This window comes from Vitis vinifera, chromosome 11, assembly GCF_030704535.1.
Source record: "Vitis vinifera cultivar Pinot Noir 40024 chromosome 11, ASM3070453v1".
NCBI classification, from domain to species: Eukaryota; Viridiplantae; Streptophyta; class Magnoliopsida; order Vitales; family Vitaceae; genus Vitis; species Vitis vinifera.
This window is the reverse complement of record NC_081815.1, coordinates 253,803-277,420: the sequence shown is the minus strand read 5'-3', so window position 1 is coordinate 277,420 and position 23,618 is coordinate 253,803. Positions and strand designations below refer to the sequence as shown.

Here is a 23,618-nt window from a genome sequence, read left to right as displayed (position 1 = left end):
TTTCTCCCATAATCGCAAGAAATTTATCTTAATTTAAACTTATTAGTGAATTAATCATGATTTGTCATCAAAACTTACTTAGGAGAACCATTGTACTAACAAATGCTACAGCTATATTATAACCAAGGATTAAAATAAATATGGTTTTTCACAAATATATTAATCACCATATATACATAAGAGAGATGTGTCAAAATTTGGAAGATTAAGTCTTGCAAAATAGAAACAAATCTTTCTATGGAACAGGAAACAAATCTTTCAAATAAAATCAAAAGAGAATAAAAAATAAATATCCTCTTGTCAAATTTCCTAAACAAAAAAACAAATATTTAGAATTAAAGATAAATATTCATCAAATTTTCTTAATGAATAAGATAAGTTGCTAAAATTAATGAATAAAATTCTTTGAATTATTGCAAATCCAATCTTAGGTTTCCAAATCTCCTTCACTTATAAATAATGGTGACTCCGTGAAGAAGATATGCAAATATGCTAATTTATATTTAACAATTTATATAACTCATTATAGCCAATTTAGGATAAACACAATTTTGAAATTTATCAAAAACAATTTTTGGAATTAAAAACATAATAAAAATCAAATTAGGAAACACAAATTATTCATTTTTTTAATTTCTTGTATTAATCATTCCAAAAACTCTATGATAATATTTATCTTAAATTTTTTTAAGACTTTAAAACTAATTAAACATGATGAAGTCTCAAGTTGACCCAAGACGTAAGTTGCACACTTGCATCACAAAATTATCAATTAAATAAAATATACTATAAAATAGAATTAAGATATGATTAATGTTTTTATATAACTTCGTTCGAAAATATATATTTACTAAAACTAAGACAATTTTGATATTTTTGAAAAATTTAATTCAATAATTATTTTTTTTATTTAGTATTTACAAAAAACAAAACATGGGTTTTTCTATATTAATAATTTTAAATAATATCTTAGGTAAGGATATGGAAAAAGTGTAACACTCAGCAGCACTTTTCCATTAATAACACAGCAATATAAAACTAACTAAATCAATTAAAAAGTTTGAGTCATGCATGCCTCATTCGAAGTCAGTGTGAAATCAAAAACTCTCAGAATGCCCTCATGGGACTACCAACGAGATCTTGTGATGGCAAACGTTACAACTTACAAAGGCTTTACAAAAGTCTTCGTATTTTATGCTCACAAGGCAAAACACTCTACAAGCAAGGAGCGAGAATATTGATGAGAGAGAAAAAGAAGCTCTTTATTGACAGATTCAAAGAACAAGGTCTATTGGGATTGGGCTAAACTAGATCCTTACCCTCGTCTCATAAGTCATAACCCTCTTATCAAATGCAAAAAATAGGAAGGGTTATTATCATCTCCCACTCATGTAAAGTAACTAGTACTATAAATACGAATCTCTATTACCAATCCCTTTATCATCTATTTCACATATACTATGAAATAGATCTTATGGTAGAGCTCCCCAAAAAATGTAAAGTTTATGTCATGTCTCTAGCTAACACCATACAATTCTTAATTCAATCGCATCAAACTCCTAACTTGAGTTCCCTCTATGCTCCTTGGCTCAAGCCTCATATTAGGGTCTCGCATCTGGCTTATACATAAGTTAAGTATGAACTATGATATTCTCCATACTTAATCTTCATCAATATAGTCATGAACCTCATTTTCATTTCATATAAATTATAATGACTCGCACCTAATTGTATAAATATTGTTTGCTCTCGACCCAAAAAGATTTTCATAATTTTAAAATGCATCTACATAATTAAAAAGAACTCATATTTATATAACACTAAGAACTTTTTCTCCTATCCAATTTGAAATATCACAATCACCCTCTCATTTAGACACAACATTCTCATTGTGTCTTACAAGATTGTAGGGTTAAACAAATATACACCCTTCACGGGGCTAAACAAATTTTCACATCGAGGTCAGGGATAAACTATTATACCATTTGTAACAAATTGTTCTCAACTATATAAATATTATCTGCTCTAAGTCAATAATCTTATGGGACACAACGAAGATATTATATCTGCATATGAGGTAATTGTGATATCTCACATCGAATAAGGAAGAAAGCTTTTAGCGCTATATAAATATGAGTTTCTTTTAACTATGTAAATACGTTTTAAATCTGTGAAAGTCTCTTTGAACTCAGAGTGGACAATATTTATGTTGTTCGATACAAGTCGTCAATTGAATTAACACATAAAATATAATTTAAGCACTTTAAATTCATTGTCTTGTCTTTGCACGCTATACAAAGCATCAAAGGAAAGATCTTTGCCCATTTACATTCCTTTTCACCTATGATATAAACTATGTGGTGAATCTATATATGTGTCAATTGTATAAGTAAAAATATTTCAATCACATGAATCAAATAATGAATAAAATATGATACATCATAAATAAATAAAGGTTAAATTTCAATGGTCAATAAATCGATACAAAATGAAATCACAATCTATGTAGTTTTATACTCTTGACATGAGTCTAATAGACATCTCTTGATGTTGGTTCAATCAAGGAATCAACAACCATATGTTGTGCAAGTCCACTTCTTATACGTAACCATGTCTCGTATAAAATGACATCTTATATTAATGTGTTTGGTTCAACCATAGTGTAGGTTAAAAGTTGTGATATTGATATCGATATTGTCACATTAGATAGTAACTAGCTTATTAAGCTATTCAACAATATCAAACTCATGAAGAAACCTCGCCAATACTCATTTTAATAACGATTGAACAAACAATGTATACCTACTCCATAGTAGATACTTTTGCATGAATTTGAGTTCTTTATTGCTCTCATATATATGTTCATCCAAGTTGATATACCAATCAATATAACTATACCCAATCAAGATCCCTAATTGCAAAGTATGTGGTTTGCTATGCCTTTGATATTTGAAGAGAGCTTTCATGGGGGCATTTGACATCTTCTTTAATAATAATAATTACTATTGGATTAAAAATACAGATGAATTTGATATTTTTTTTTAAAAAAATCAATGAACTAAAAATCTACATTTTACATAGAATTTAAAAAAAAGGGGTTTTTTTTTCTCTCTCTAAAACGTGGATAAATCAAGTTAAAAAATATTGGATCAATAAGTAAGAATTTTATTCAAATATTAGAGTGATATTTAAATATTATTAAAAGTTGGTTTGATTATTTAAAAAGTTGTACCAATGAAAACTTAATTTTTTGTTTATATGATATAAAAAAGTGTAAAAAAGATATTATCAAATTAAAAATGATAATATGACAAAAATAAGTCTAATTTCTCATTCATTCTTATTATCTTTTAATATTTACAAATGAATGAAGGACAATCAGGGCCTCTTCGGGAACTTTTTCGAAACAAGTCCCAAAAAACAATTTTTAACAATAGTTCCTTTTTCCGTTACTTTTAGAAATAAAATTATATTTGAAACTTAAATAAGAAGATCAATTTTCTTGACATGTTCTATAATATAAAAGTTTTTAAAATATTTTTCCATATTTTTAATTATTACTCCAAATATTTTTTATGAAATGTTCTTCACGAAGATTTTACATGCAATGCACAAGGTTTTAATTTATTTTTCATATTTTTAATTATTACTCGGAATATTCTTTAAAAAATTGACTTAAAACATCTCAAATTTGTTTTAAACGAATCTAAAATTTGTTCTAAAAAAAGACATGTTCATAGAACAAATTTTTTTAAAAACTATATATATATTTTTGTCAAAAATCTGTCAACAATGTTTTCTTAGTTAAAAAATTGTTTTATGTTTTAAAGAAGGTAAAATGATGTTTAAAACCATCTAAAATTTGTTTAAAAAAACATATTTTAGAAAAAAATTCTATAATAATAATGATTATTATAAAAACATTTTTAAGTTGTGGTGCCAATAATTATTTTAAAGAAACACTTATTCAATATTAGTCTATGAATCATTTCAAGTAGATTTTAAAAGAGTGGTGTTTAATATTTTATCAGACACTTACTATTATTTATTTAAAGGGAAGCGCTGGGAACATGGGCCGGACTGGGCCTTTGCATGCGATTGAACAACGGGCATGATTTTTAATTTAAAGATTTGGAGAGGAGATGTTCACAAATTGCAGTAAGTGTAATTTGTTGTGATACCAAACTTCCAAAGAATCCAAACAGTAATCCTGAGGTTGCAAGAAAAGCAAGAAGTGGAGTAAGGGAAGCTGAAGAAGACGGAAGAAGACAAGAAATCAATGGCGTCTCAACGAGAAGACAAGATCAAGGACGAGAAAACCCCTCCTCTCGATGAAGACGACATTGCCCTCCTTAAAACCTATGTATCTGTCTCTCTTTCTTCAACCTACTCCAATTTTGCTTCTCATTTCGCTCTTCAATTATTTGCTCATCTTTACTAACCTCTGCACTGAACTTTTAGCCTTTTTTTTTTTGTTTCTGTTGATAGATTGAAATGGTTAATGCAGGGCCAAGGACCATACTCTGACAGAATAAAAATAGTGGAGAAAGAAATCGAGGAAATGGTGAAGAAGATGGATGATATTTGTGGTATGTCAAGCTTCTTGATATATCCTAATATTGTTAAATGACGGGGAGGATCAGCATTAAGCTCTATGCATTTTGCCAATGTAGAATCAATAATGGTGTTATTACATATGCAACTATGTAATTGAAGTTTCACGGTTGGAGAGGCCTAATAATTGAATATGGAACCTTTTCTTGAAGAAGGTGGTCCTGCAGGCTGGGGTGGTTAAAACTTAAATCATAATCATTTGCTTGGGAAAATGTATCGAATATATGATGCTTTGCTTGCTTTCTTTCCTTTTTGAATGCATTCAGTCTCCAAGCTTAATGTAGCATTAATTAATTACCTTTGTTTGTGCAACAGGTAGCGCGGAATCTGACACTGGTTTGGCTCCACCAAGTCACTGGAATCTTCCTTCTGATAGACTAATGATGCAGAATGAGAAGTCACTTCGGGTGTGTTTTCTGAATTTTCCACGGCTTGTTAAATGAAAAAGAAAATGTGCTAATTGAAGAATTAAATAACTATTTTGCAAATTAGGTTGCAAGGTGCACGAGGATAATCAACCCCAATTCTGAAAACCCCCAGTATATGATAGATGTCAAGCCAACTGCAACGGTCTGCGCTCTTTGCAATGCCTTTTTAAAAGAATTTTTTTTTTCTTTTCTAATTATTATCCTCTGTGATTATCATATTCATTATATTGTATTCCCCATTTCATTTACATTAATTTGTTTATGTGTAATGCACATTTTTAGGTGGGGAATATGCATGGATCTTAGTTGCATTTAAATGTATTGCTTGAGTTTTAGAGTGCGTTTGTGAGTGATTTTAGAAAATATTTCTATTTTTTTTAATATTTTAAATATAAATTTTTTTAAATATTACAAATGATAGAAATATTTACTAAAATTATTATTTACTTAAACAATATCTTAACAAAACATTAAATGCTAACATTAGGTCTGATATTTTCTTAATATTGTAATTGTACATAGTACGTGGTCAAACTGGGTGCCAACGTCTCCCAAACGGATATAGATGAAGGCATGCGTGTTGGGTATGCATCCTGTTTTCTTTCTAAATCTTCATTTTTTTTTTATGTGTGGTTATTAGGATTTTTATGTTATGTTATGATCTTTGTTCAACTTTTAACATTTTCTTTGCAAAAAACATGGTGATCCTATTCTTTTTTGTGTGTTCTCATTAAATTAATTCTTTTTTTATTTTTTTCTTTAATCATGTAACTTTGTAGACACATTATTTTATGAGTAAGGATTTGGTTTTAACATATCTAGGGTAAGAAATCACGAGACAGTAGCTTTTAGATAATTGTTTAAAACCTCCATATTTAGAGTGTATTTGATAATGATTATATGAAGTTTAATTCAATTATGAAATTTAGAAAACCTTAATTCACTGGTGAGACAATTAGGTGTTCTAACTTCATGCGAAAGCTTTTTATAGAGGACAGTGATCGTCCTGAAGATGCGAGCTTCCTAGCTTCTTTTTGGAAGCCTAGATTAGCAAGCTAGGAAGCTGATAAACTGGCTGAGAGAGGAGCCATCATCCCTATTGCTTTCATGAGGCCTTCTGTTATATATATGCATATATATAGCCTCAAACTATTGTTCTTTCTTATAAAAAAATCATATTCAATATTAAAAAAAAAAATCCTAATTTCATTTTTCTATAAAAGAGCCCTATATTTTATTTTATGATTCTAAATTAAATTTAAAACTTTTAACTAACAATAGGCAAAGTCTAAAACCTATCACTAACTAGCTTAGGCTAACTCTAATCACATATTTATTAATTGATTGTTTGTAAATTTAATCAATGTTTAATAAAACTTAATATTTATTATTTAATAAGTTAATTAACTTTAAGTTAAATTATTTTAACTTGTTCACTTAAAATTTATTTCCTATTTTTTACATTAAATATTAAAATTGTTTAATAAATTTAAAATTTATTTTAACTAGTCAAATTTACACATTTACCCCATTAATTTAACTCATTTTTATTGCATTGATTTTAACTCATGTTTATATCTACTAATTTTAAATGATGAATCTATGTAAAAAAAACATTCATATTTAAAGTATTGTAATAACTATAAAATATTTTTTATAAAAATTGAATCATAGATGTAAAATCATAATTCTAAAATATACTCTCATTAATATAGATAAAATGAACTAAAAAAGTATTTAAAGTTAAAATAACTTTAAATTGTAATATTAAATTATTTTATCAAATATATTTAATTTATTTAATAATTTAAATTAAGTTATCAAGCCATTAATTCTTTTAAGCTAATTTATCAAAAATCTTCGTAATGTTAAACTCATATTTATGAAGCTATATTAAAGATAAATTGTTAACGTTATTTTGTTTTTGGTACTTTTCTGAAGAGATGCACTAAATTTCCCATTTCATTGATTTCTTTTTGTTTGGTTGCTACATTCTCATTGTAGGATTGATCGAATTACACGTCAGATTGAGATGCCATTGCCCCCAAAGATTAATCCAAGTGTAACAATGTTGATAGTAGAAGAGAAGCCTAATGTAACATATGATGATGTTGGTGGATGTAAAGAGCAGATTGAGAAGCTGCGCGAGGTCTGTACCTTCTTCCATTGTTTTATTTCAAAAAATAATGAAGGGTTAATTTCAATGAAATCCTTCGAGATGAAGTGTAAATATATCTTACTATCATTGGTTTTAAATTTCCTCAATTAACATCTTTATAAATTTATTCTAATTTTAAAACTTATTATTTAAAAAGATTTTAAGTAAAAATATTTTAAATGGATATGTTTAACCATATATTTTGATCTACAAAAACTAATAAATGAAATTAGGCTTTAGAGGTTGTGAATGAAATTAATCAAAACAATAAATGAATTCTTAATTTTTTGGAATCATATGAACACTTCAGTTTAGGGTCCAAATCCTGTAAACTAATGATGCTGCATCATGTCAGCTTTGTTTTAAATTTTTACTACTCCATACTTACTACATGATTAAGACATGTTCATTTCCTTTCTTGAGGTTGTTGAGCTGCCCATGCTTCACCCGGAGAAATTTGAGAAACTTGGAATCGAACCTCCCAAGGGTGTGCTGTTTTATGGTCCTCCTGGAACTGGCAAGACTCTCTTAGCTAGAGCTGTGGCCAATAGAACTGGTGCATGTTTTATTCGTGTTATTGGGAGTGAACTTGTTCGAAGATATGTTGGTGAGGGTGCCCGCATGGTCCGACAGATTTTTCGGGTAAAGGAATATATATTTCCATGTTTCACTATTTAATTAAATAACAATTTAACCAGCATTTGTGGCATTAATTTGCTGTAGATGGCACGCTCAAAGAGGGCTTGCATTGTCTTTTTTGATGAAGTTGATGCCATAGGTGGTGCACGTTTTGATGATGGTAAGGGTGGAGACAGAGAAGTTCAACGTACCATGCTTGAAATTGTAAATCAGCTTGATGGTTTTGATGCTCGAGGAAACATCAAAGTTATGATGGCAACAAACAGGTTAGTTGGAAACCAATCTATAGTTCTTATTCACTGTTGATGTCCCACTTAATTTTCAATCCTTTCTTTTGCCAATGAACTTAATTGATTTGTTTTTTTTCTTTCACTATCTTAATTTTGACCTTTTAAAGACCTGGTACACTGGACCCAGCTCTATTACGTCCTGGGAGACTAGATCGGAAGCTTGAATTTGGGCTACCCGATGTGAAGAGCGGGACACAAATATTCAAGATCCACACTCGAACTATGAACTGTGAAAGAGATATTCGTTTTGAGCTTCTTGCACGCATTTGCCCCAGCTCTACTGGTAAATAAGCTTGTCAAGTAGTAACTGAAACTGCATGCTGTGAAACTCAAACCAACTAGTCTTTCTCTCACCTGATCATAAATAATATCATATATATGCTAGCTCCTTTTAAACAAAAACGAAAAATCCATATTGATAATGGTTTGGTTGGGAATTTAATTATACATGAAATAGACCATTGTCTTTAATTTTAATTATAATTATAATTATTACGGGAGCAAGCCTGTATGGCTATGGCTTCCATACCATGATTTTATTTACGGACCAATGGATTGATGGTCGGTATACAGTGGGGGGCTGTGGATCCCTGCTGGTACGTAGTGTATCTTAAATTAATCGTATTTGTTTCCACTCTATAGCAAGAGAACTTATCCTGCATGAGAACAAAGCATGCATATATGTGGACAGGATTAGCAAAACATGGAACATAAGTAGACATTCTCTAACTTGAGTACGAGAAGAAACAAACTAATATTTCTTGTTCTAGTAAGCAGTAACGTTACACATGCTTGGAGCCAAATTGATATTGAAAGCATGCTTTAATTTGTGCATTTATTTAATTCGCTTCAAATATATATATATATACATACCCCTTAAAATCTCGTGGTTTGCAATTTGAATCCAATCAAATATTTACCAGAATGATTTAGTTACTATTTGAATTAATGGTTTTCAAGATCAGTACTTCATTCAATTTTATATTCAAATCTTATGCTTTGCTTGGTTAATTTAAAAGCTATGAGCAAATTTATTCAATAAATGTGTTTCAAGTGAAACTCTTTTCCTGCATGCAGGAGCTGACATAAGGAGTGTCTGCACTGAGGCTGGGATGTTTGCTATTAGAGCACGTAGGAAGATTGTGACAGAGCGAGATTTCCTTGATTCAATAAAAAAGGTCATCAAGGGCCACCTCAAGTTCAGTGCAACACCGGAGTACATGATTTACAACTGATTGATTTTTTCCATAATGTCGTTAATTTGTTGCACATAAAAATACTTCACAGCTAGTGGATTAAATGACACTGTTTCTCTTTATTTTAGGCTCTTCTGACTTCTTACAACTTACAATTAAGGTCCTCCGTTTTCTGGTTGATTAATTTTGGCATGCATGAACTCATTTGACAAGCTAGCTTTTGATTTTGATAAAAAAAAAAAAAAAAAAGTAAGAATATCTATTTTAAAACTTTTACATTATACATAAATGTAAATCGAAAAAACCATTTTTCACGTGTGAATTTTATTTAATTTATAAAAGTAAAATGATTTTTAAAAAGGGTTCTTCGAATTCCTTCTTACACGCCTTGGCAAGAAACGGATATGATATCTTCCGTGGAGCACCGAAACACATGATAGAAAGCTTCCATGCCGGTATTTTTGGAGTCTTAAGAAGGTGGAAATACTCATTGGTCAATAAGGAATAACCAATAACCAAGGAAGTACAAAAATAAAAACAGAAACATTAACAACATCCATATATATTTGAGAAATCAAGTAATTAAAATCGACCCGAAACCAACATTATTTGAAGAATAAATAAATATATCAAGTAGCTAATTTAAATCTAGATACAATTATACCCGGGTCCATGAGCACATTGTTGAAACTCAGCAAACGCCACCATAAATGATTAATATTAAAACAAAAATGACCCTGATGGCTAGATTCTGCAGTCCCCCAGCTGATGAAGATGTAGCCCTGGTGTCATGCTTTCCGACATCGATCATGACCTCAAATCGGCAGGTACCTTGAGAGGGATTTATGGATGTGATGACTGATAAGTTAGAGAATTTGCAGGAGTCTTTCTGGTGATTCATGGTCTGATAGTACATGTTGAAAGCGTAGGAAGCATTGCTCCTCGTGTCCAGCCTACTGCAAGAGGACCCATATCCAAGACTTGTGCAGTCGGCGTAAGTGCAAGCGTAGTTGATGCTTTCTGTCAAGTTGGGATCTGCAATGTTTGCTTCAGGCGCCATTACGCACCATCGCCTCTCCAAATAGCGGACACCCTTTGCAGGGACCAGAGTCTTGTTTTTCCCCAGATCCAGTGAATACTTAACGGTTCCATCGAAGTAAAAAATACCCCAGTGCCGCTCAAAGTTCCCTGGTTGGATGCTCTTGGCATCTTCATCAAGGAGTCCAAATAGGTAAATGTCAGGTGCGTCGGAGCGTTTGGGAGTGCCTTGTCCTCTCAGGATCCGGTTGACAAGGCCTTGATTGAACTTCTTGGCATACTGCAGGTTGGCGTTGGAATCACCATCAGTAGGCCATCCGACCTCCCCAATAATGACCGGGATGGAGGGGAAACCATTTTTCTCAAGAGCCCAGATGAGGGTGTCGTAGTTGGCTTCGAAAACGTTGGTGTAACTGATGGAACCATCAACTATTGGGGTAGAATTGCCAGAGAAGAAGGCATAGTCAACCGGGAAATGGGGGTCTGCATACAGGCTGAGGAAGGGGTAGATGTTGATGGTGAGGGGACCATCATTGTCACTGAGGAATTTGATGATGGAGATCATGAGAGCGTGGATGTCGGACCGGAAGTCACCACCAGAGGGCAGACCACTGTCAGTCTGGTAGACGTCTGCGTTGAGCGGGACTGTGACCCTCACTTTTTCCCCCAACCCAGCTTTGATCAGGGCTGCCTGAATATTTTTAAGCGCTGGAAATGTTGTTTGCAGGAAAGAATCTTTGTAGGTCTTAAGGAAAGGCTCATTACCCACAGCTACATACCTGGACGAAAATATTGAATAATATTTAATCAAGTTCAGAAAAAAACATGCATGTACATAAGTACATTACCTTACATATATATAGATAGAGATAGATTGAAGAGGGAGCTGGCAATTACCTTATATCAACCCCATATTTTGATACATAGGTAGAGACATTTTGTGACACCCATTTGACCGCAAATCCGACGCTGCTTGCCAGAGGTGCTAAGAAGTCATTGGGTATGCCGAGCATGACCTGGATACCAGAATTCCCCAGTGCCCTGAGCACGCCAGGTTGGGCTTCAAATAGCTTCACTTTATTGAATCCGTTGTCCTTTAATAGCTTCACCGTTATGTCAGGTGGGAGGGGATGAGTTGAAATTGTGCCCCAGTTGCAAGCCAGGCCTACGCCCTCCACACCCAAACCACCAACTAGGCTCAGCAGCAACATCCACACCAAATAACTCAAAGCCATATTGTTTAATTGCTTAATCTGAATCCCTTTCCCGGGGTCTCTACGTGCTTTGGGATATGAAGGCCCCGGTTTTGAATGAGGAAATATATGCCTGTTATCAGAGAAAGGGAAGGAATCACACCAGGATAAGGATTCAACAAAGAACTGGATTCCAGAGGGAAACCCAGCCGAATCTATCAAAGAAAGGAATGGAGTAAGCTTGTTGTTGTAGTACTTGTTACTTGTTGCCTTGGCTCCTTCCCCCATAAATGACAAAACCCATCTATAGAAGCCATGCACCTTTTTTCCAATGACGTGGCTACATTGTTAGTCTTTTTGCTTAAGTTCTGAAAGAAAAGGACGCTTCTCCCCTTTTGCCCCCGCCTTTCTTGAGTGATTCTGGTAGGGATAAAATAATTAGAACAAAATTCGAATTTGGCCTTCCTTGGGCATGGATTTGACAGGATAACGTTATTCACGATAACGCCATTGGTGTAAAATTATTTTTAAAAACAACCTGTGAAAAGCTTTTATTTTTATAAAATTATAAAAAAAAATATTTTTTATTCTTTAATTTAAAAATAATTTTTGAAAAATAAGTATAAGAAAAGGAAAAATATATTATGACTATATGTCAAAATGTACCCTAAATTTAATTTTACCATTGTAGTAAAACTTTTTGGATGATCTCATTTCATACTCCTCTAAAATTAGATACAGATGTTTAATTAAATAAAAATAAAAAATAAACTTCATTTCAACCTAGTTGCCTTTTGGTGAAGTGCTTTCTATATATATTCTCTTATTATTTGTCTATTAAAAAAATTCACTATATCGACATTGATATAGGAATTTAATGAGGATTAAATGTGAATTTGACATAATTTATCCAACTTAATAGATTGGTAATTAGAAAGGTATATAGATAACCAATAATAATTTTTTTTAAAGGATAATTGATAAATTTCATTCAAATTTTATTACTTAACAAATTGAAACCAAACATGCATTTCGTAACCTTCAACTTCAAATTTATTAATTTGAACTAAATTATCCATTTCTACTTTCATTTGCTACTTGCGAATGAGTTTTGACCAGGATAAACAAAAGTAATATCATAATTGTTATTAAAAAAATGCTTCATATTTGTCATTAAGAAAATCCAAACTTATTATTTGGATTTTTGAAGTATATGATTGTTTTTATTGTTGAACGAAGTATGAAAAAAAAAGAAAAGAAGAGTTATAAGTAGAAAAAAAGAAAAAGAAAAAACGAAAGGACATCAATTATTAATTATATAAATATGATATAATATAATATGGAAATTAAAAATAAAAACAAAAAGGGCGAGGGAAAAGACATGGGGTGGAGGTAGTTGGTGTCGGTGAGGGAAGAAGCTAATTGACCTACGAGTGAGTGGGAATGAGAGTGAGAGTGGAGAGTGCAGAGGGGAAAGCTGAGAGTGGGGAGTTTCCCTTTGGCTTCGTATCAAAACCCTACAGCTCCCCGCGGCTGCTACAGTCGTGTATGAGAAGAATAAGAAAGCCGGGGTTTGTAGTGGATCCATTCATCCTATGATTCCAGCACAAGATGCTCTGTCTGAAAGCCCAAGTTGTGGAAGATGACCCTCGCGCTTCTCGTTCCCAGGCCGGCGTTTTTCTCCCCATCAACTTGTTAGACAATCCCACCTCCCACCCTCTTCTTCTTCTTCTTCTTCTTCGTATTTCATTTTTTTTATATTTTATTATTGGGTGTGGGTGTTTGCAGGCCCAGTTCGATTCATAGGTATCTACGGAAAAACGGGAGGGGTGGTTCCCATCATTCGTTTTCTTCTTCTGGAGATGGGTCCGGCACTTCATCCGGTTTAGAGGTCTCTCTATTGCTTTGCCTTTTATTTTTCTTTTCATAATCGTTGTCAACATTTTCCAGTCTCGTAATTGTTTTCTAACTCTATTCAATTTACTGCCATTCAGGATTATTCCTTTTGTTAATCATATGCCGTTGTGTCCCTTTTCTCTGTATTACATCATCATTATTGTTTTTTCCATAAGTGAGCCCCTGTCCTGCCCTCCTCATGCTTTATACGTGATTTGTGGGTTGATTTTTTCGAACCTTCTTATAATGAAAAAAATGATTTAGTTCGCAACGGATTCAGGGTTGTCTGTGTGACAAACTGTGACTTCTGGGGTGTATTCAATCTGCGAGTTTGTCAGGGGCAGGGAAGGTAATCTTGTTTGGGAGGGGAGAAACTGAGGCATTTCCAGCTGAAGTCTTTTTTACAATTCTCTCTGTGTCGTGAGACTGGCTCAGTTCCTTGCGAATGAGGTTTCCCCACTGTGCTCCCGCCTTCACCCCTGGGCTTGTTTCTTTCTCTTGGAAGCTAATCGGGAGAAGATTCTAATGATGGACCATCTTATGAGGAGGGGACGACACTTTGTAAACAGACACAACCCATGTAAATCTAGTGAAGAGACAACAAACTGTATTCTATGTACTGTGGTAAAGCTCGGTTGTAGTGGGCGCAATTTTCAGGTTTCAATTGGTTCTTGTAGGGACAATCAAGGATCTTATGTTGGATTGACATGTCAACTGGCAGAGGAAGGTGTGGCTTATGGCTACTCTTTAGTGGGATGACAATGGTTGTAGGGGAGAGCTTTCTGAGCTAAGAAACAGTGAAAGTGGATATCCTTGCCTCAGCCCTGCAGGTGCCTCTATCTAATCTTTGGCACAACCAATAACTAAGTAGCATAGGTGACTGAGAATGAACAACTCTTATCCAAGATTTCCATGTAGTAAGCAAGCCTTTCCTGACCAAAGGATGGTCCAAGAAATCCCAACCAATGTGATCATAAACTTCTTCAAGGTTGACTTTAAACACCACCATTTTTTCATCCATCAATTTCCTAGCAATTAATTTGCGCCCAAGATATTTATACCATTACCCTTTACAAAGGTTCCTTGCAAGTAAGGGGAAGGCTTTTTTTATTAGGATTAAAACACCCTAATCCTATTTTCCAAAAGCGATAATAAACTAATATGAAAAATTAAAGCACAAGAACACGAGTTTTATAGTGGTTCACTCTCAATGCGAGAGTTAGGTCCACTTGTAGCCGCTGCAGATTTTCACTATGATGAAAAGAGAGTACAAGTGTGTTGAAGGGAATTAAGCCAAATTCCCAACTTGTGAGAAACAAAAAAAATAGAGAAAACACACAGGTTGGGAATTTGGCTTAATTCCCTTCAACTGGTATCAGAGCTTGGGTTGAAGATTTCTGGAAGAGTAAAAGATCACAAAACACACAAGATGAAAACAAAAGGAATTTTCACTAAAGGTGGAGTCGATTGCTCTTTCGTGGTGATATGATATAAAAAGGTTTGTGTCATGGAGAGATTGAAGATTAACTTCATGGAATTTGGTCCAAGGTGGAGATTGTTAGGAAGTGTCCCAAATTCCTAATTAGTATAGATTCTTTTTTTGTAAAGAATATTATATAAAATATTTATAGGTTGATATATTATTGTAATATTAGACTTCCTTATATAATAAGGAAGGTTGTTGGAAATATCTTTATAAATATTCTAGGTCATGAGAGGAAAAAGTTATGAGATGGAGATAGGCCTGTAGAGACTATACGAGGTGGATAGAGATGTGAGGAAGAATGGAAGGTACTCTATGGAGCGAAAGGGCTCATGGTAGGGTATAGATACAAGGAGTGGGGAAACATGTGATGTTTCGGGAACCCAATAGTTGTATTTGGTTCTGTCCTCTGTAATATTCTCTATTGTATAGTGGAATCATTCTCTCTCATCTGTGGACGTAGGCATGGTTGGCCGAACCACGTTAAAACCTCGTGTATCGATTTCCTCACGATTCCCATTGCATGTGCTATATCCAGTCTAGTGCATACCATGCCATACATAAGACTGCTAATAGTAGAGGTATAAGACATTTTGGCCATGTAAACCCGCTTATGTTCAGTTGAGAGCGATTGATCTTTGGATAGCCAGAAGTGATTAGCCAAAGGGGTACTCATGGGCTTGGCTCCAACCATTTTGAATCTGCTAAGCATTTTCTTCACATACTCTTCGTGTGATAGTTTAAGGACCTCCCTATCCCTAATAATCCTCATCTCGAGGATTTGTTTTGCAACACCTAAATCCTTCATTGTAAACTCCTTTGATAACTTCTTTTTTAGTTTGTCAATCTCATTTATGCTAGTCTCCGCGGCAAAAAAAAACCATGTAGCCTAGTCCCCGCAATCAACATATCATTAACATATAACGGTGAAATAATATAGGAGCAATCAAACCTCTTGATATAACAACAATGATCTGCCTGACACCTCAAAAAACCATTGCTGGTCATGAAGTTGTTGAACTTCTTATACCATTGTCTTGGAGCCTATTTCAAGCTATATAAAATCATTTGTAGCTTACACATCATTTTCTCTTTTCCTTGACCTTGAAACCTATGTGGTTGATGCATGTAAATTTCTTCATCCAAATCACCATGAAGAAATGTCATTTTTACATCTATCTGTTGTAAGTGCAAATCTTCTTTTGCCACTAACTCAAGTACTGTTCTGATAATGGTCAATTTGACCACTAGGGAGAAAATCTTTGTGTAGTCAATGCCTGTCTTCTGCTGAAAGCCTTCAAGTCTTACTTTGTACCTCTTGTTGCCATCATGTTCTTTCTTTATTCGGAATACCCATTTATTTTGCAAAGCTTTTTTTTCCTTTCGGTAGTTCTGCTAACTGTCATGTTTGATTGGACATCAATGAATCCATGTCATCCTTCATGGCTAACTCCCACTTAATTGATTCATTAACTTGCATTGCTTCTTTATAACTCTTTGGTTTACCTTTGTCAGTAAGCAAAATATAGTTAAGTGAAAGGGAGTACCTTTGTGACGGTCTAATAGTTTTGGAAGACTTCTGAGTTTAGTTGCGAGAGTAGACCGATTCACTTCTGGGACTACATTTTCTTGATCTTCCAGGGGTGTGGTTTCTTGAACTTCATGGACATTCACTTGTAAATCATTCACTAGAAAATCTTTCAAGTGAACTACCTCAGATATCCTTACTTTAGAATCTGCATTATTTGAAACTTTGCCCAACCTATCCTTATAAAGCACCTGCTCATTGAAGATCACATCCTCGCTTCTAATGATTTTCTGATTTTGGTCATCCCAAAATAATAACCAAACTCGGTGCCGCCAGTGCCACCATAACCAATAAAGAACCATTTCTTAAATTTCATATCAAGTTTACTTCTAGCAGCAACATCAATATGAACATAAGAGAGACAAACAAACACTTTAAAAAAAGAAAGGTTTACTTTTTTATCGCTCCAAACCTCTTCAGCTATTTTGCAATCCAAAGGAACTGAAGGGCCTCTATTGATCAGGTAAGCCATAGTGTTAAATGCATCTACCTAAAATGTCTTTGGCAATCCTGCGTGAGTCCTCATACTCCTCACATACTCATTTAATGTCCTGTTCATTCTTTCAGCCACACCATTTTGTTGAGGTTTTCTAGGAATAGTTTTTGTCATCTTAATCCCATTTTCAGCACAATACCACTTGAAATCATCATCAATGTATTCCCCTTATTGTTAGACTTCAAACACTTCATTTTTAAGTTTGTTTTATTCTCAACCATAGCCTTCCACTTTTTAAAAGCATCAAACACATTAGATTTATTATTTAGAAATCGTATCTCTGCAACTGAATGTTATGTACAATGTTCTAGTTTTGTTCCCTTGCGCAACAACTATGACACCTTTCGTAACTTTCTACGCACCACCAGTGAAGGTCACATTATGTCTTTCATCATCAAGTTGCCTTACCGAAATAAGATTACATATCAATTTCGGTACACGTCTCACCTTATGAATCTTCCACATGGAATCGTTTCGCTTTTTTAGACGGATGTCTCCAATACCCACAATATCTAGTGGTTTGCCATCTGCCACATACACCTTCCCATAATGCCCAGAAACATGGTTCTCCACAATTTCTCGGTGTGCAATTGTGTGGAAAATGGCCTTGAGTCCAAAACCTAAGAATCAATAGGACTACTAACTTACAAAAGTAATGCATCATGTATCTCCTCAGCAACTGTATTTGCAACATCATCTTTGTTTTCTTCCTTGTTTTTCGGTGCTTTACAATGCTTCTTTATGTGACCTATTTTCCCACCATTCCAACACTTTACATTACGCCCAAATCTAGAATGACTTCTTCCATTCGATCTACCTTTATTCTGGTTAGAATTTTTTTCATTCTCCCTACCTCTACTTTTGAGATTTAGGGTAGTGAAAAAGCTCTCATGAGGAAATCGAGTTTCGTATATTTGGTTAATGTAGAAAACATGTTGATAGATCAGTCCTGTGAGAAGTTACCAATTGTGTTTGGCGATAAGATTCCATTGAGGCTAATTGCCAATGAAGTTTCATAGTAAGGAGATGAAGAAAGGAGGCCGTTGTTGGTTTGCTGTGGACTCAAAGTCCTTTGATCTTTCTATTGAGGAGGTTGATGGGAGATTGAAAGGTACTATTATGGAACGAGGTAGGGTTTTTTTTTGTCTAGGTTAGATTTAGGGAGTGGAGTTTAAGATTTTTGTTGGAAGGGGTGGAGTTTTGTTGTAGAGATGAAGAGATGGAGTAAGGTTTAGGAGGAGGGAGGGAGGAAGTACAAGCTAGAACGTCGGTCGAGTAGTGGTAGGAGGTTTTTCTTTTGCATGGTGGTTGCAACTGAGGCTAAGAGATTCACGTTGATTTTTCCAAAAGGGAGGGGTTCCCTTAGTGGTTGGGGCATTTTGGTGGAGAAACTTCGTTTGTTAGGTGTTACCCCCATGGCTAGTTTCAGAAGAGTGGTCGTCCCGATAGTGAATTGGGGTTCATCTAAAGAGGCAACCAAGGACTTATCCTTTGCAAATGTAGTCAGGAAGAATAGGGGAAGTGGCAGGAAAAGAGGTTTAGATCGAAATTGGAGAGAGTGAGGTGTAGAGTAAAGAGAAGTGGTTAAGGAGTTGTTTAGTTAAGAGTTTTTGGTGAGGAAACTTTATTGTTGTCTGAGCTAGTTCCTTTTAGAAGATGGGCTTCGGGTGTTTGGCCTTTGAGAAGTGATTTGAAGATTTAAGTTTTTGGAGGAGCTTTGTTGTTTTTTGATTTTGAGAATTGTGCAGAAGCAAAGAGGGTCTTTGATAGAGGCTCAAGAAAGTTTAAGGAGAGGGTCCTCAACTAGCATGATGGACTTTAGAGGCTGGGTGCCTGTGTAAGGGGGGGAATGTGAAGGAAGCATGGGTGAGAGTGTTGGGGATTCCTTTGCATTTGTGGCGTAAGGAAGCGTTCAAGAAGATTAGGGATTGTTGCAGAGGTTTTATAGAGGTTGACGAAGTTACTGCGTCTTTGACTCAGTTGCAGTGGGCTAGGATCTTGGTGAAGTTGGATGGGAAAGCCTTGCCAAGCACTCTTCATTTGGCGGTAGGTTCTTCGTGCTTCTCCTTTCATCTATGGTGGGAAATCTTGCCTAGGTTTTCATAGGTGGTTTTGATTAGTTGCAGTGGCAGTGGGGATTGTGCTTTGGAGGTTAGGGGAGACGAAACTAGAGGTTCACGTGTAGGTGAGCGTGTGGGAAGAGAGTTGTACTTTGTGCAGAAGGTTTGGAAGGATGTGTCAATCTTGAATGGAAGGAGAAAGCGGGAAGGTGAAACAATGATCTTTTCCTGTTCAAAATCTATCAAGAGAAAAAACGGAAATGGAGGCGATGGGAGGGGTGTTGCAGTAGTTGGTAGGGACGATGGGGATAGGACAATTCCCAAAGTTGGTTTTGAAGGATGGGGAGTGGGTCACAAAGAGTGGACTCCCTTGTGAAGTTGGCTAGGGCTATTGGGCCAACCTTTAGTGTGACCCGTTTGGAGATGGGTTGTGAGAGGGGGGTTATTGATAGATTGGGCTAGGTCCATGAAAAAGGGGATAAGAGAGTGGGCCTTAGTAAGAAGGGTTTTGCTGGGAAGTTAGGGTTCTCTCTTTATTGCGATTCAAAAGTGGCAATGGTGATAGAGAGGAGTTCGTCGGTGGATTCTCAATGCGCGATGGTCGATGAGGCGCTTGTAGTGGAGGCCGTCAGGTACCAGTCCATTCTTCTCTCTTCTTTGTTTCCCTTGGGGGTGCAAGATTTCTCTTCTTCTTCTCTTTCTTGTTAGGAATAGGTGGATGGAGGGGATTTTGTGTTTGATGGGTCCTTAGATTGTGAGGGAGTGAAGGGGTTAGCTTTTGAAGCCCACTGAGGATGATCGATGGCAACGACGTGAGGTGTTCCGCTAAGGTGAAGAGAGTGTTGATGGTAGCTGAAGATTTGATTCAAGGGAAAAGGGTTTTTGAGGCATGGTCTCTAGAGTTTGAAGGGAGGCCAAGCAAGGACTGGTTATCAAGTTGCCTTTCCCAATTTAGCAGTTTTATGGGCATGTCGACAAAGGGCTTTAAGGAGGAAATTTTAACCTTCCTCCAAAACTTGCTAAAAAGGAAGGGAATGAAAGCCCAAAAAGTGGGTTCTAAGAGGAAAAGGACTGGGCTTTCAAGGTTCAAAAGAGAGCTTCGAAGGTTGGAGTGCTTAGTTAATTTTAATGGTAAGGGGAGCAGAAAAGGTAACGAAAAGGAAAGCTAGGAATTTGTTTCTGATGGTTAATGAGGCTGAAAATTCTCTGTTGGAACGTAAAAAAGGCTAATGATAGCAATAAAAGAAGTGTCATCAAGTCTGTGGTCAAGTCTCAAAGGGCGGATTTGGTTTGCATTTAGGAGACCAAGATTCAAGCTATGACTAATAATTTGGTTCGGTCACTGGGGGTGGGTAGATTCTTAGGGTGGGTTGAAATGAACTTGTGGGGGTTTGTCAGAGGAATTTTGGGATAATAGGGTTTTAGAATTGATTGGAATGGAGATTGGAGCTTATTCAATTTCTTGTCAGTTTAAAAACTGTGAGGATGATTTCTGTTGGGTCTTTATAGGAGTGTATGGCCCTTTAGAAAAAATTTTCAGATAAGTATTTTGGTAGGAATTAGGGACCGTGAGAGGGTTGTGTTAGGATCCTTGGTGTATAGGCAGATACTTTAATTAGGTCAGGTTTCCAAGTGAGTAGAGTAAGGCCTCAAGGTTGTCCTCGGTCATGAGAAGGTTCTTGAAGATTATTGAAGAGTTGGAGCTTTAGGACCTGCCTTTGTAGGGGGGTCTTTTCACTTGGAGGGGTGGTTTAAATAATTAGTCTCAGTCAAGATTGGATAGGATTTTGGTCTTCAAGGATTGGGGATGCCACTTCAATGGGGCTATTTAGTGTTTATTACCTAGACTTGTTGCGGATCATTTTTCTATTGTGTGGGATAGAGGTGGTTTGAGGAGGGGGTCATCCATTTTTCAGATTCGAGAATATGTGGTTGAAGAAAGACTGTTTTAAAGATTTGATGAAAACTTGGTAAGGGGGATTTGTTTTTAGAGGATCCTTCAGTTTCATTTTGTATTAAAAGCTGAAAGCCCTAAAAGCCAATCTGAGGAAGTGGAACAACGAGGTCTTTGGCAATGTGATAGTTAATAAGGAGTTGGCCTTGAATCAGGTGGCTTTTTGGGATGCTGAGGAAGAGACAAGGGTTTGTCTTTGAAGGAGTAGTCTAAGAGGATGTAGGCTAAGGAGGAGTATAAGAAGTGGGTTTTTATGGAAGAGACTTCTTGGAGACAAAAATCAATGGAGCTATGGTTGAAGGAGGACGATAAGAATGCTAATTTTTTTTTCACAAAATGGCTAATGCTCACAGGAAGAGGAATGCCCTAGTGAAGATTAAATTAAATAGGACTTGGGTTTTAGAGGGGAACGAGATTAAGGAGGAGGTAGGTCGAGCTTTTCAATCCTTTCTGTCTGAAACAGGGGAGTGGAGACCCAATTGTGAAGGGCTTGCTGTTGAGGCTTTAGGGGGGGAAGATGTGACTTTGTTGGAAGTTCCTTTTTTTGAGGAGGAGGTGCTTTCTGCCTTTTCAACTCTTAGTTAGGATAAGGCTCCAGGCCTTAATGGCTTCACTATGGCTTTTTGGCTAGCTAGTTGGGACTTTTTGAAGGGAGAGGTGTTGGATTTTTTTAAGGGTTTTCATGAGCATGGAAGATTCATTAAGAGTTTGAATGCTACTTTTCTGGTATTGATTCCTAAGTAAGCGGGGGGGGGGGGGGGGGGGGGGGGGGGGGTTTGAAGATTTGAGGGGCTTTAGGCCCATAAGCTTGGTTAATGGTCTTTACAAGTTGTTAGCTAAAGTGCTAGCCAATAGATTCAAGAAGGTGGTGGGTAAGGTAGTTTCATTATCCAAAAATGCATTTGTGAAGGGGAGACAAATTTTGGATGCTTCGTTGATAGCTAATGAGGCCATTGATTTTCTTTTGAAAAATGGTGGTTGTGGGATTATTTGCAAACTTGATTTAGAGAAGGTGTATGATCATGTCAATTAGAGCTTCTTACTCTTGTTGCTAAGAAAAATGAGTTTTGGTGATAGGTGGATTAGTTGGATCAAGTGGTGCATGTCTACTGTAAGTTTCTTTGTTCTTGTCAATGGTTCTCCTTCAGGCATTTTTCATACCTCTAGGGGGTTGAGATAGGGGGACCTTCTTTCTTTTTATCAGGTTGTGATTGTCATGGAGGCCCTCAATTGTTTGCTAAAGAGGGTTAAGCTTGGTGGTTTTTTGCCGGGGTGGAAGGTGAGAGGAAGAGGGAGAAAGGGGATGGATGTTTCTCATTTACTGTTTACTAAAGACACGTTAGTGTTTTGTGAGTCTTCCTTAGATTAACCGACTTACTTGAGTTGGGTGCTTATGTGGTTTGAGGCTATGTCGAGGTTAAGAATTAATCTAGAAAAGAGTGAGTTTCTCCCAGTGGGTAGGGTGGAGAATATCAAGGAGTTGGCGCACGAGTTTGGATGCAAGGTTGGGACACTTCCATCTACTTATTTGGGTTTCCCCCTTTTGGGTGCTTCTTTCAAGTCTGTGGCAGTTTGGGACGGTGTGGAGGAGAGGTTTCAAACGAGATTGGCTCTTTGGAAAGAGTGGTATATTTCTAAGGGAGGGAGACTTACCCTAATTTGCAATATTTTGTCCAATTTGCCTATTTATTTTATGGCCTTGTTCTGTATGCCAAGATTGATTGGGCAAAGGTAGTTGGAGCAAATTCAAAAAGACTTCCTTTAGAGAGGAAGGGCCCTTGAGAGGAGACCTCACTTGGTTAGTTGGTCTGTTGTTTGTACACAAAAGCAAGGGTGAATTAGGGGTTCAGAATGTTTTGTTGCTCAATAAAGCTCTTCTGTGCAAGTGGAATTAGTGCTTTGCTTAGGAGAGGAAGGCTTATTAGAGGCAAGTTATCAACATAAAATATGGGGAGGAAGGAGGTTGGTGTACTCGGGAGGTGAGGGAAGCGTTTGGGGTAGGGTTATGGAAAGCCATCAAGAAGGAGGGAGACATGTTAAGATGCAAAGTTGCCTTTATGGTGGGGGATAGTAGAAGGGTGAGGTTTTGGCAGGACAAGTGGTATAGTGATGAGCCTTTGTACATCTCTTTTCCCTTATTTTTTGTTGTAGCTTCCTCTAAGGAGGCATGAGTGAAGGTGGTTTGGAGTCATTCTTTTAAGAGAGGGTGTTGGGCCTCTCACTTTTCTAGGCAAATCAACGATTAGGAGATGAAGAGCTTGGAGTGTTTCCTTCTGAGATTGCATGGGAGGAGGGTGTCGAGGGATAAGGATGATGAAATTTTGTGGACTGAGTCTAAGGATGGGGCTTTCTCTGTCTAATCCTTATACAAGGTGTTGGAGCTAGGAAGACAGAGCATTTTCCCAACAAGTGTGATATGGAATTTGTGGGTGCCACCAAGAGTGGTCTTCTTTGCTTCGAAGGCCACTTGGAGGGATGTTCTAACTCTGGATCACATTTAGAGGAGAGGGTGGTCTTTGGCAAATAGATGCTTCATTTGCCATAAAGAGGAAAATCCATAGATCACATTTTACTTCATTGTACTA

General features: G+C 35.9%; 3 protein-coding genes across 5 annotated transcripts in view; 2 read left to right on the top strand and 1 right to left on the bottom strand.

Moving 5' to 3' along the window:
• Positions 1-4,011: 4,011 nt before the first annotated feature.
• Positions 4,012-9,509, top strand: LOC100245720 (26S proteasome regulatory subunit 7 homolog A). 2 transcript variants are annotated; one of them, XM_059740714.1, is made up of 10 exons: positions 4,012-4,363; positions 4,508-4,593; positions 4,934-5,021; positions 5,107-5,184; positions 5,565-5,626; positions 7,047-7,191; positions 7,624-7,842; positions 7,924-8,105; positions 8,237-8,412; positions 9,207-9,509. In XM_059740714.1, the coding sequence occupies exons 1-10, from the start codon at positions 4,280-4,282 to the stop codon at positions 9,362-9,364; spliced, it is 1,278 nt and encodes a 425-aa protein (XP_059596697.1). In that variant the 5' UTR covers positions 4,012-4,279; the 3' UTR covers positions 9,365-9,509. The 2 variants fall into 2 exon arrangements, with proteins under 2 accessions (XP_059596697.1, XP_059596696.1); XM_059740713.1 differs by having other exon boundaries at positions 4,014-4,369.
• A 352-nt stretch (positions 9,510-9,861) lies between these two features.
• LOC100266240 (glucan endo-1,3-beta-glucosidase 5) lies at positions 9,862-11,844 on the bottom strand. The gene is made up of 2 exons (XM_002277181.4): positions 11,261-11,844; positions 9,862-11,142 (listed from the first exon to the last, which is right to left on the bottom strand). Exons 1-2 carry the CDS (start codon positions 11,842-11,844, stop codon positions 10,017-10,019), a joined length of 1,710 nt encoding a protein of 569 aa, XP_002277217.4. The 3' UTR covers positions 9,862-10,016.
• A 1,083-nt stretch (positions 11,845-12,927) lies between these two features.
• The window catches only part of LOC100243916 (uncharacterized), a 36,838-nt gene continuing 26,147 nt past the window's right edge, over positions 12,928-23,618 (top strand). The window contains exons 1-2 of one of the 2 annotated variants that reach the window (XM_010657762.3): positions 12,928-13,250; positions 13,345-13,447. In XM_010657762.3, the coding sequence (XP_010656064.1) occupies positions 13,168-13,250; positions 13,345-13,447 (186 nt within the window). In that variant the 5' untranslated portion in view covers positions 12,928-13,167. The remainder of the gene's footprint in view (positions 13,251-13,344; positions 13,448-23,618) is intronic. The other variant, XM_010657763.3, reaches the window with a different exon arrangement.